The sequence below is a fragment of the Egretta garzetta genome, unplaced genomic scaffold (assembly GCF_000687185.1).
Source record: "Egretta garzetta isolate BGI_Z169 unplaced genomic scaffold, ASM68718v1 scaffold293, whole genome shotgun sequence".
In the NCBI taxonomy this organism is placed as follows: domain Eukaryota; kingdom Metazoa; phylum Chordata; class Aves; order Pelecaniformes; family Ardeidae; genus Egretta; species Egretta garzetta.
Window position 1 is genome coordinate 4,000,476 of NW_009259318.1, and position 13,799 is coordinate 4,014,274.

Below are 13,799 nucleotides of genomic sequence, written 5' to 3' on the forward strand. Positions count from 1 at the left end.
GCTGTGATCCTTAACAGTAGGGGGGAGATCAATCATGGCTCTAGGACAATGTCTTTGCGTACTAACAATCCTCTCACCAAATGAAATGCTTGACATAAACAGTGCAAACTTTCACCTTAGCTAAGGCCATCAATTTTGACTTGGGGAACTACTGGCAAAGAGGAAAATACCACCAGAGCGCAGTGACTAACAGGTTTTTATCTGAAAAACAAAGATCAAATTTCAGCGCTGTTTGTTGAAAGCCGTGGATGATAAGAGAAGGAAACTGCAGGGTATATGTTAACAATTGAAAGAAGTAGCTGCCTATTTGTGGCTGCCTGTTTGTTCACTCCATTTGCTCTGATCCTCTTTAACAATTCTCTTGCTCTCTTGTCAAGGCAGCTCAAGGATACTAGTTGAAGACTCTGTCGAGGTGAAGACTCATGGGCTCTTGCTGCCCTGGAACCCAGGCAGGCATCAAGAGTGGGATCAGCACTTACCCAGGGAAAGGCCTGAACATGAAAAGCTCCAGTCCTGAGAAAATGTAGTGCCAGTCAGGGACATAGCACCAATCCTTTTGCCTATTCAATGGGCTGTTCATCTACACAAGGACGGTAAAGTCTACAGGAAAACCTGAAAATTTAGGCAGAAACTACATGGCTCCAGAATACTTGTTTCACACACTTGTGGTCCCAGACAAGAAAAATGCATTTGTAGAGCTATTTAAGGTACTCACAAGGAAACAGCTGGAGGACGTGAAACTCCAGAGCTATATATTGTTCTTGTTTGAACCCAAACAGCTTTCAATACAATGTGGCCAGCTAATGTGGGATAGCCCAAATGATGTGAAGATCAAAGAGGAATTAATTTACAACTGCACCTACCTCTGTGGCTGTCTTTTCTTAAAGTTTCCTTGCTTTGCCACAACAGAAAGAAAACCAACCCCCCAATTTTACTCAGCGTCCTATCTTCTACAGAGCATCCATCCCCATCACTGTACATTCAAATGTACTGTGCTCATTCTTGACCTGTAAATACAGTCCAGAATATTGTCTTGTTTGTCCTACTTATTTAAAGTGCCTTGGCAGCTATCCTGAAAACAGAAAGGAATGCTTTGCTGTGCTTTCCACCAAGCTCCAAACAGAAGCAGACCTATCTGTCTGCTCCCAAACCAATAGTGGTCCTGCACCAGGACAGGGTAGAGAGAAGGTAGGGACCAAGGAACTCTTTAAAAAGCAGCAAGAAGAAAAACCATGAACAGATACACACTAGTGTTCACTTTCCTCCAAGATCTTTCTCTTTAAATACTTAACTAAAAAATCCCCTCATGGCCAAAGTTGCTGTTTACCATAAAACAATTCAAACTCAGCTCCAAGAAGTTCCACTGCCACAAATGACCTTGAACAGAATAAAATCCTCATCACATTCATTCCTTGGCACATCTGATGACTGTAAGTTGAGCATATATGGTATATCATTTCCTGCAGGAATAGATTCGCTCATCAGTCTGGCTCTTCATTCTGACTGACCAGCACTCTTTTCTTGAAGGGAATTCAGGTCCCAGGAAAATTGCTGACCTATCTGATCCATATAGGGATGGGTGGGGCTGCACTCACTCTGGGAGTGAGTAATTGCTGGCGTGACAATCCCAAAGATTGGCACTCTTTGCTTACCCATGAAAGAAGTGCAGGGAATGACAGTGTAAGCTTCCTGTATGGCATCCCATCAAATGACTCAGTGCTGAGTCAGAAGGACCACTGGAGATGTAGGTAATTCACTCTCTATTGCTCATCCCTCTACCAATGCCCACAGGGCAGATTCCAAGCCAGTGCCAATGCATCCTGAACATATCCGGAACCACTGTCAACTGATTTCAAACAGTCAAACCCACTTTGCTTAAGCTAGTAAAAAGCCACTAGATGTAAATGTTGGTCTCATCTGATTCTGGATTAACTAACAAAATGAAAGCATTTAGGAGGATCTTAAGTACATAACCTATTAGGAAATGGGCAAGAGAGCCAGTAGAAGAAAATGGAAAAAGATCACTGGAGTAAGAAGGGATTCTATAAAAGATCCATCACCTATGAAGTTTAACCAGGTGAAATTGTGCCACTTGACCCCTCTATTCCAGTTTGTGAGTTAGGCAAGGTCAAGTTCTGCTTCTCACATTCATTCTCCTTTTTTTACTAAGTTGCATTCTGCTGAGGGAAAATGGTAAACTTAATTGTGCTAGTTTCTCCCAAGTGACTCTGTGAAACAGGGAGAAGAAAGAAGGAATGTCAAAATATGTAAATAAATAAATTAATTCACCTGACTCTAAATTCTTGGCATAGAGATTTTCTGATTGTTCAGTTTTGTGGCAGATAAAGCATAGTTTCTTTTGCTGGTTTTGAAGTTCTTCTTGAAGCAAAACAAGAACTAATTTTTGTCTTTACAAATAAGTTTTAAGTAGTAGCACAGAGTTCTCTAAGCAAATACAGTGGTACTATCAGCAGCCAGAGTATTGTGAGGAAGAAATCAAAGTTGTTTCTTAATCATCCCATGCTCTGACAGAAGTTGGACTAGATTGCAAAGTACTTACGTTCCAAGTGACGCACATGAAAGGCCAACTCAACATCCCTGTGAAATCCTCTCTAGAGTGAAAGTTGCTCTGTATCTTTAATGTAGGGGTGTCTGAGAGGGCAGCTAGCATTTATGTTTGAAATTTGGAAAGGGAACACTTCTGGGTGAATGCCAAGCTTCAGGAAAAAATTGAGATTTTTATAAAAAGGTCTCCAGAAAATGCCTATCTTAATACACTCGGTAGCTGTCTCTTGCACAGCTCTGCCAATTCAACCTCAACCTGACTTGTAGCACCCTCTTCTAATCTGAAATATTTACACAGCTGTGTGGAAACACTTTGGAGTGTCCTTATCCCACCTGCTGCTGTCCAGCTCTTGGCTTAGTCTCAGAGTTTTGCTGGTGCCATTTGATTCTGGCTTGCTCAGACTGGCCATGGGCAACTTGTCAGGTCTGACAGTACCCCTGAATCTTCTCTTGCAATCCCACACTGAATCTTGAAATAATTTGTGCATCTTTTCTCCAGTTAGCAGAGACTAGGGTGATATCCTAACTCACTTATGTTCTCTTCTCTTCTTTACTTAAAAAAGGAATAACACTACTTTTTCCTAGATTTTTTTTTTTAATTGAAAAAGTGAATTCTGCCTGATGCTTTCATGGAAAGGACCTATTAAAAGACTTATATTTTATATTTTTCTGTTATTGGAGAAAACCAAGAAGTACTCTAGTGTGTGTATTTTTAAAGAAAATAAAACCTCAAATTTCTGTTGAAGGAAGCATACTTACATTTTGATCTGCACTAGTAGTAATGAGTAGTAGAAGCCCAAATCTGAAATTCCACAAACACATCTATTCGTTCTTCACCATGTCTGACAGACCTGGTATGTGTGGACACTACTAGAAAGCTAACTAATAACCTAAGCAAGTAATTCTGATAGTAAAAATGAGACAAAACCTGCAGAAAAAGACTTCTCTCAACATGAACTGTCCAGTTAGCTCAAAAGATGAGCAACAAGATGGGCTCGGTGCTAGGAACTCTGGCATGAGGCCGTGACAGATTGTTGGTTGAAGTGACTTTTAGTTAGATGTTCCTCTCTGAGTCTGCCTTCTCCCTTGCTCTGCGAACAATTGCATCTAGTTGCATCCCGAGGATACTAAAAGTCCAGGAAGCATCTTTGTCTACCTAGTTGGGAGTGAGAAAAATTAATCAATGGGGTCAATAAAACTTTCTGGTATTTTTTTAATCTGGCATAGCTTTTAAGCAGGCTTTGGAAACAGGACAAAATCATAGATGATAAGTAGAGAATGGACAGTTGAGTTCCTAGGCCAGTTGACTGTTCTAAAGCTATGAAGACAAAAGGAGGAGAGTCGCTTTATTTAAGTAACTTTGGAGCAAGAAAATAACACAATTCCTCACGGCCTTACCCTACTCGCCTCTATATTGGAAGCTCCCGTAAGAATGAGACAGAGTTACCTTCATCATGATTCTGGTGTAATATGACCTCTGGTTGAGCGTGGATAGAGTTTCCAGGGTGGAAGAAAGGTGTGAAGAGCATACGAGCTTTCCTTTGCTTCAGGATATGCTGAAGGAGTTCATACAAAACATCACCTGAAAGACAAATAGCAGGAAAAAGGAAATGAAAACCTACATACTGCTGAGAAGACTCATTTAGCCATCTGATGCATGAATCCATGGCTCTGGGGTGCTATTTTCGGACCCAAAAATACTTGCAGTAAAATCCTACATTTCACTGTTTTGCAAGGTTCTTCCTTGAAAGGAAAAAAAGAGGAAGAAAAGCTGCACATCATGCCTCTGTGTGTGATTGTTGAAAAATGGAGAATGACAAGACATGACTTTTATTACCCCAATACAGAGGTTTTTTCAGGCTACATGACTGCCCATCCAAAAGCTCCAAACCTTTACAAGCAGGAGTTAGTTCAGTGTCCCACCTTCTCTCATCACAGCCTCAGTTTTTTACATAGACACCTTAGGACACAGAATTCTTAAATGTAGAGCCCATGATTTATGCAATGAGCTGCTGGGAGCAAAGATGGTGCTCTTGTTTAATTACTGAACAATTTAGGCTTCATGGGGGGAGGAGACAGAAGATGCTGTAAAGCCTCTCCACACAACACTGGTGCCTCAAGGCCAGAGGCAGTGTGCTACTCAGATACTCCATTCTAGGAAGTCCACATGAGGAAGAACTCTCACTTTGGGAAGTTACTTTGGGATGGATCCAAAGACTTGAAAAGAGTTGAGATTTAACTATCCTGAACACCCTTGCTGTGGTAACAACTCCTGGAGACACTCAAGTGCTATAGGTACCTTAGGAACTTCTTGTCTGTCACTCTTGGTGTCATGGGTTGGACTCCTGAAAAGACCACAGGGGAGCCCAAAGCAAGTTATTTCTAGCTGCTAGAATCTGTATGGAGCTCACAAGCAATATTAGAGCACGTATATGATGCAGACTAAGGAACAAAATGCAGTGGACTTGGTGCTCTGTATGGGTGAACATAGTCTGTTAGTTGCTATTGTATCACTCTCCCACAGAAATGTCTGCAGCGAACTGCACTGCACCAAGCTGACACGCTCTTGCTTGAATTGATCCAGATGCTTGTTTCTTTCTGGGGCGCAGGCAGGCTGTTCCTCGCTTTCCCCCGCCACTCCCTGGCACCAGAATTGTTATAGCTTTCCTCAGTGGAACGTATCACTGCAATATCTAGGAGACCCATGGACTAACTGCTTATTTCGTGTCTTTTTATGTATTACATCTGGTACTGATGCCCTTCCTCCAACAACATCTACATGAAACACCTAAGTACTTATACATTTTGTCTGTTGTAACTGATTGCACATTTCAAAGTGAAAATGTACAACACAGGGTAGGAAGTCTCTCAACTTTTAATTCTGCTTGCTTTCTCCTGTTTGTCACTACTCATATTACAGAGGAACAGGTTGCAGCAATTAACATATCTGAAAAGGAACTTAGTGAAGGTTCACTTAGAAAAGCTTGGATTTTCTGGTAGAGTTTTCTCAAGTGTGGGGTTTTTTTTGAGTAGTTGTTTCTATGAGATTGTAAGCTGTGTGCCATTTGTCCCTTGTCCCTGTAAACTACCAATGCTCTATTTGTGGGCAAGTTTAGTGTTTTAGCGTGAAACAGTTAAAGCCATCCTGCTTTCCATAGTTCACCTTCCTTTATTTTTAGTATCTTGGCTCCTTTTACTATCTCAGCAGTGACTTTAGGGCATTTTTAAAAGGTGATTGCAATACCTGAAAATCTAATTAAAAACAAAGCCTCGAGAACCCAGTTACCTTTTCCATGTTTAGTACATGAAAGGCTAAAAAGTGATTTTACCACATAATTTGCATCTTTGAATGCAATAGTGGCATAATCATAACCAGTGCTGTAACACTCCAAGCAATAAGGTAGCAAATTTGTACCTCTCTTGATTTGGCCTGACAGACTAGTGAAAACGTCCATAAAGCTGGCTGTCTTTTTCTTACCTAACAAAACAGTTATGCTTCTGCACCGCCCAGATGCAGTAATTCTAGTTAAGAAGGTGAAAAGCATTTTTCACTCTCTCCCTCCTCTGCTGCCTCCCTTCCCTGGCCAGCTCTAAATAGGAGGATAGCTGTGGGGCTGCGAGCTCACTTTATTGCTAGGACCGCTGCGGGGAGTGGATGTGTTTAACTATGAGGGGAAAGGGTAAGCTTTTATGTAGCTACGCTCTTGAAAAACTTAATGCCTCTACGGCAAACATTATTTCATAGTTCTTAAATTTCACGTATAGTTAATTTCTGGGAAATGTTGAGGTAATGTCCCTTTACCTACAGTCATCTAAATTCTCAGGGACTGACTCAGACTAAAAGGATTATAATCAGTGGGGAGTACCTGGCGAGAAGGAGAAGAGAAAAAGCGAGGGAAGAAGGCTTTAGTTTGGTTATTTCATTCCAAATTTAGGTAAGTAAGAGCTTAACCTTCTGCATAAAGTGAGGATTTGCAAGCCAGAGGCTCTTCTCTGGGAAGGTTCTATCTCCAGCCTACAAACATTTTAATCCCACTCATTTCAAGTGCCCTCACAGCACACAAGGGGAAGAGCAGGGGCGTAACCTGCAGGCAGCAAGGCATTGGGATGATAAGGGGAGTTGCAGACAAGATACACAAAGGTGTCCCTTACAGTCCTTGCCTACATCCCCACTTTCAGTACTCTTTTTGCCTTAAGCAGGGCTAATTTGTTAATGAAATGACTCGAAGTGGTATACCAGAATTAAAAAAAAGACATTTCTAGGTATCAGTTTTCATTACTGTATTACAGTGGCAATAGACATTAATGTTTGGCTTCTCCTTCTATACAAAATTAGTCCTGGATTTGAAGCACATGCTTAAAAAACTTCGTATACACTATACATAAACCATAGTTTGTGAGGCAGATTCTGCAGGAGGATGGTTGTGGGGGTGTGTTCAAGGAAGTCACCAAGTAGCTTGATGCAGAATTAGTGCCATGGCTTGTTTATCAGCTGGATCCAAGCAGCACCAGCTGTACCTCTGCACCTAGTAAACCTTGCACTGGGAGCCCCCTCAGCAATTCTGTCACCACTTGGTCCAAACTCTTTGATCACCTATGGAGATTGAATTATGAGCCTTTATATTTAACAGGAGTACCTTGTACAGTCACAGAAAAAAAGCTCACAACTGTTATTTAGAACCAGTAACTCATATTTAGTTAAACATCCCCGACAAAGGAGGGCAGAGGCTTACTCTGACTGTAAAACTGGAGCAGACAGACCGCAGGGGATATAAATACAGGCAGCAAAGACACACATTTCTAAATCTTCTTTGTGAATAAATGAAGACATAATTTGAGCAACAGGCAGACTGATTCACACACCTGACTGTGCTGTGCCTTGGGCTGGACTCCAGCACGTGAGAGAATACAGTAAAGTAAAGCAAAGTCCACAGGGGCTGTTAAATAGAGGAAAGGTCCCCCAGGGAGGGGTTTTGCAGTCACTTTTAGCGGCATGTCAGTCAAGCCAACTGTGAGGCAGAATGCTAATATGATCTTCTTAAGAGGCTGGAGCACTTGATTAACTTGTTGCTGTAGTTGGGTCTGTGAAAAGATAAGTCTTTACAGGGAAGAGCTGGAAGTCACAAAGTGCTGCCAGAGAAGCTTGCTTTCTGGGAGTTCTGCAGGGAGTTTTAACTAGAAACAGGTTGGATGTTTGGGTTTAGATTTGCATTCAAATATTCCTACAGGTAAGGTGTATCAAAATTTCATGCTCTCCTTGTCCTTCTTGTTCTTGCCTCATGCAAGTGTCTCTGTCCTCCCTCCCTTGCCCAGTCCACCCCCCAACAAATGTGTTTCCTCCTGTGACCCTCTCCAGGTTTTGTTGCAGCTTCCTCTCTCTTTTCAATCACAGTTTCTGTAGGTAACCCTCACCTGAATGAGGAGACCTGTATCGAAAGTCCTCTTTGGTCAGGAGCAGCAGAGCCTTGCCGTTCATCTCAAAAGTGTTGCTTTCAATCGGCCTCAAGGAAAACTCCTTCTCCGCCCACCGGAGCCACTGTGCCACATCATCCCTGCTCCAGTAAACGGGCTGCAAACCTGTGGCAGGAAGAGACCATGACTTGGTTACCAAATTGAGACAAGGCATGGGAATATAGGCAAACATCAGTGAATCCCCCTTTCTCCCCACACCATAATGTGGAAAGTCTCAGGGGAAGGTGTGGGAGAGGAATGTCATGACGCAGAATTACTCTAAGCACTGGACTGTGAAATACTTCATTAGTTTAGGCACCTTGGTTTATCTGTGACATGTTGAGAAACAAGAACTGCCTCAGCATCCTGAGAAAAGCTTCTAGGACATGGTATCATTCCAGCTTTCCACTGTGAAATGAGATTTTCCTCCAGCTGCTCCTTCTGAGGTGCAGAGCAGGCAGGAGGGAAAGCCCCTGGCCCCATCCATCCTTGGCGCGTAGCCTTTCACAGAAGAGAGGTGTGCTCTCTCTTCATGCCCCTTGTGAAGTCACTGATCAAGTATAATGAAAAGTAGTCAGATGCAAGAGAGCTCTGGCCATACCTCCCTCTCGGTAGCTGGGGTCTGTGAAGAAGGGCTGCTTCACACAGCCTCTGTAACAGCGGGTCTGTAAGCGGTTATCAGTGCGGGTGTGGTTGAGAAAGGTGTATTCGGACCGGCCCACCCCTCCTGCAGATGCCAGTACACTAGCAGGTGCTGTTCCCACGCTGGAGAGCAAAACAAGCGCTGAGGCTGTGGCACCTTTAGCACTGCTTTAGTTTGTGTTTCCTGTACAGTGATAAAATATTACCAATGTAACTCTATCCATATAAGGGTGGTATGCCATTTTATAGTGAAATAGCAGGTATGTTTGGTTTGGGCACAGATTTTTCAGGGCTCCAAGGAGAATCTGGCACTCCCTTTCCCCCAGCCAGCTCGTACAGCATATACAGCCTAAGCTACTGTGTTTACTCACAGGGGCCCAACCAAGTGACCATGAAAGTCAAAGACCTTTTTGCCTGCTCCCTTTACTGGGCCCGGGCAGAGAGGCCTGGGAGGTGCGACAATTCAATGTCTGTTTTACAGGCAAATTTAAAATAGCTTCTGTTCCCCAGAGAGAAGGCAGCATGGTGAAGAGCTGTTTATACCCAGGTAGACAGATTATCTCCAATCCACTGGGAGATAAAAGCTTTCTTTCCTTTTCCCCCTCGTGAGATGACTCATTGTTTGACTTGCTACAATGTGTTGCGTAGAAATGAAAGCTTCACACCGTGCATAGGAACATAAAATTTGCCGTATCTGATCAGATCTCTGGTACACAGCCTCTGGCAGGAGCTAATACCTTATGCTTCAGAGGAAGACAACCTCCCTTCCTCGTATTGCACCTGGCTGATTGTATGCTGCACAAGGGAAGAAATTTCCTTCCTGGCACACCATTCTCTGAGATCTGATTACCCTCCTCCTACCAAGCGCTAAATGAAACCTGGGAGAGTTGTACCCTCTGTTTTCTTTTGGTTTTTACTTCTTTAACAGATAGGCAACCCTTTTTTCTGTTTTAGCAAGAGGTCACATGCAGTGAATTGCATTCTGCTGCTATGCCAGATTCCCAGACAGCGGCTTTGGAAAGTCCCAGAGCCACAGCTGCATACAGAACTGAATCTCAGTCGGAAAAGGAATTGAGATCGAGCCTGAGAAAGGGTCAGAGCTGACCTAAGGAAGGGAAGTCTGCATGGCAGCAGCAAGTATTTCCACTGGCTTTCAACTGCCCCTGTACACTGTATTATGTACCACACAGGAACAAGGAATAGCATTTATTTATTTATGAAGGACTTAAATTCTCTTTCCCCTATCGAATTAGGGTCTGATTACTGGGGTCAGAGTTTTCTGTAGGACCTTTCTTTTTGAAGAGACGGGGGTGAAGTGTGGATCTGCTCAGAGACATGCAGACCATCATCTAAAATGCCAGAGTGAGGTTCATCTTTTGCTGAATATGGGGTTATTCCTGCAGAAAACACACTCCAGACCCCAGGCCACTGCTGGGCAGCACGCACATTGACTGCAGCTGAAAGAGAAAGAAGCCAGACGTGATGCAGCCAGACCACAACTTACGAAAGGGTTTAAAAGACCATCTGAGGAGTGCTTGAAATGCTCATGCATGGTTTCTTTTGCCTCCCCCTTTGCCATGCCATGCAAGTAATAAGTTGCCCAAAGGAGCACTGTCGTGTGGAAATCTAACCGGACTTCTGATGTGCACTTCACAAGATGAGGCACAAAACAAAACGTCACTGGGAAAATCAGGCCGACATGGGCAGAGCTATATGATAATTTCACATGATGTGCATGCTCCCCTATAGATAACAACATAATAAATAAATAAATCACTCACTGTACAAGCATAGATCATCACTTCCATGTCCTGGTGACAGTGTATTTTTGCATTCTGTTCACCTAATACTAAAGTACCGTGTCTAAAGAGAGGTTTACATTGAATGGTGCTAGACCCCAAACAGCCAAACAAGCTACACAGACTGGGACAAGCCACGTGTGCTGTGCTGGCAACTCTGAAACAGACCCAGTGCTTCACACTGCAAATCAGGTCTCTGTTGGGTTTCAGCAGCATCTCCAAAGCTTGTGAGAAAAGCCCTGAAGTCATGTGACCTAGGTCCGCTTGGCTTCTAGTTACTGAGAAAGGCAAGCAGCCTTTCTAATTCAGTTTGGCTATGGCTAAAATGAGTGGGTGGATACGCCACATCTCTCCACCCATGGGGCGATACCATAATTAAATACTTACGTTGTGTTTGGAAGATATAAAGTGCCATAAAATAAGTTAACTGCTTTTCCCTAGATGGATTGCCTCTTCTCTCATTTCCCTCCCCCCTTGCCCTGCTGCTTTCCGGGGAAGTCAGTTTCTAAAAAAACCCCTCTTTAGCTGCCTGCCTCCTCTGCATGCCCATTTGCCTTGTGAGGCTGAACCAGTTCAGTTGCAGGAGGCTTTTCTGGGGGTGCAGACCGGTGTTGCTGAAAGTGCTTCAGAAACCACCATTCAAAAAATAATTCTTTCATGTGCAGTACAGCATTTACTAAACTTGTATCCCACCTTCTTTGCCCTTTCTTAAAAAGAAGCAGTTGGTTTTGTGAAAACAAGGGCATGAGAAGGTTGGCTTTGCAGCTGAAGGGATTTTACAGCACAGCATACATAGCTATCAGTAGGTCCTGAAAATGCTTTCCTACACTCTCCATGAAAGAAAAACTAATCCTGCTTATACAATTTTTCTTTTTTGGATGCTGTTTCTTATTTTCCCTTCTCCATCTTCTCTTTTATTGTCGTGTCCACAGTGGAGGAAAATGGGCTCTTTTTATCTCTCCAGTTTTATTCTCTGTGAAAGCTAACAGCATTGTCTTCAACTAAGAAAGATATTTACCATGCAGAATAAAGTGAGGAAAATCAGTGCTGTGTTACAAAATGAAAAAAAAAATAGGTGTGGGTCAGACACGGGGGATGCTGCCTTTCTCCTGATCTGCCCTCCTGATGGCCAGCATGGCCACAGACTTCAGAGGGTGAATTTTGACCCGGTAGTCGGACCTGGCTCTGCTCCCATCCCTGCAATTGGTCCTCTGGCTGAAATCTGGCAAGTGTTCCCAACCTTAGTCTCCCTATCTGCGTAGTCCAAAAATAAACAACATAAAACTTCTTGAACTCAATAGCTGAAAGCAGGTTAGACAAAGCCATGTAAACCATCAGAATCCAGCTCTGCTAGATCCAGTGTGTTCTCTGGCCTGTCTTCTGTCAGCTTCCAAACGCCACCTCCAGCAGAGTAAAATACAATAGTTTGTAGACACTTTTATAATCTGACAGCTTCATATGCATTAATATGCATAAGGTGAGCAAAATTCGTGCTCACCTTTCTAATGCCACAGGCTGGTGCATGGGTGTCTTAATAGATGATCTACTTCTGTTGCTTATTCCTCATCTGAAGTCCCATTTCTAACACCTGTTACGCTAGCGACCTTATAAATGGCAAGAGCGATCAATTCTCATGCTCCAGGGCACAAGCTGATAACCATCTGGACTCCAGAAAAAATCCACTCTGTTCCTTTCTATTCTTGCACAGCAAACCCAAGTACAATGAAGAGAGGCTGATGGGGTAATTCACACCTTCTTCAGGTAGCCAGTAAAATTGTTTACATATGTTCAGGCACTTACACACATACATACATAGAACCATAAAATTGTTTAGGTTGGAAAAGACCTTTAAGATCATCAAGTCCAACTGTTAACCTAACCCTGCCATCCCACCACTAAACCACGTCCCTAACCACCTTATCTACCGTCTCTTAAATACCTCCAGGGGTGGGGACTCACAGCCCATTCCAATGACTGACAACCCTTTCTGTGAAGAAATTTTTCCTAATGTCTAACCTAAACCTGCCCTGGTGCAACTTCAGACCATTTCCCCTCATCCTATCACCGGTTACCAGGGAGAAGAGGCCAACCCCCACCTCACTACAGCCTCACACACAGAATGTATCTGTCTGTTGAAGAGGAGTTTAAGTTCATGGTCTCTAAGGAGAGCTTACTCCTTTTTTGACAGTGAGCCCCTCAGGAAATTTAAGCATGGTCAGGCTTTGAGGTTGGAAATGAGTGCTCTGCTCACATAGTATAAACTTCTGCACATAAAACTACACAGCCAGCAAGATTTGCATCTGACCACAAACTTCTGGTGGGGTTACAACTTTGTTTTTTGAAGAGACATAGCTAACTTTGAATCTTGCAAAGCACTCCTGTTCAGCATCTCCTTCTTTGCTTTGGAAGACAGGGTATGCATTTTACAGTATGAGTTGCTGTGTATGGTCTATGTAATAGGAACACCTAAAATGTGAAGTATAATGTACTGTAGGCTGTTTTCACCTTGACTCATTTTGGAACAATCTGAAGACACAAATCCAATGCAAAGTGTGATGCACAGTACCACTGAGAGCTGCTGTTCCATTTTAGTTTCAATATGAGGACGCAGCCACATGACAGCATGCATGATGGAAACAGCATTCACAGTAAGTTTCGCCTAACTTTTTGTTCCACTTTGGCTGGCCAATCCAGCCTGATGCCCGGCTGCCTGGCAGGCAGGATGACAAGGCGAGAAGGGGGTAAAGACAGACCTCTCATTTACCCCTGCTTTCTGCAGGGCTGACAGAACTGTCCTCACTCCCGCACCAAAAACTACTTAGCCCAGTTGGGCGAACAGCAAAGGGGCCAGTGCACGCAAAACAGCAGCTGGTTTCCAAACACCCAGGGACAGATGCATCATCACGGGCAGCACCAGGCAGGCCAGCTCTGGCTAGAGGATAGTACTTGAGCCTTTAGTGGGCAAATGATGCTGGAGAAGCTCAGAAGACATGAAGGACTGCTACCTACTAGCTCGTTAGGAACTGAAGCTCTCTTTTTTGTTATTAATTAACAAAATTCTTCCATGTTACCCATAAAGCATAGTATGTGGTTCTGCATATGATGGTGTACGTCAAGCAGGAGAGGAGCATGAGGTTGTGTTTTTCTTTTCATTTCTGTGTAAAGGCAACATGGTCTGGAAGAAAAAGTTAGGATTAGATTCAAATCCTTCTCTCAGGCTCTGCCAGAACAACTTTTAAAAATTCCCCTTCTTCTGTATCACTTCTTTCTTTGGAAAGCTGGACTACCAAAATGCAAAGGGGTTTCATGGGGCTTGGCCAGTTAACATCTGAGATGCTTTGA

The 13,799-nt window shown here is 43.3% G+C and overlaps 1 protein-coding gene across 3 annotated transcripts in view; it reads right to left on the minus strand.

The window, feature by feature from the left end:
- ETV6 (ETS variant transcription factor 6) overlaps window positions 1–13,799 on the minus strand; it is a 93,343-nt gene that overhangs the window by 26,002 nt on the left and 53,542 nt on the right. For all 3 annotated transcript variants that reach the window (XM_035892060.1, XM_035892058.1, XM_035892059.1), the window contains 2 exons: window positions 7,978–8,142; window positions 4,013–4,147 (listed from right to left, as the gene is read on the minus strand). In XM_035892060.1, coding sequence (XP_035747953.1) covers window positions 4,013–4,147; window positions 7,978–8,041 — 199 coding nt within the window. In that variant the 5' untranslated portion in view covers window positions 8,042–8,142. The remainder of the gene's footprint in view (window positions 1–4,012; window positions 4,148–7,977; window positions 8,143–13,799) is intronic.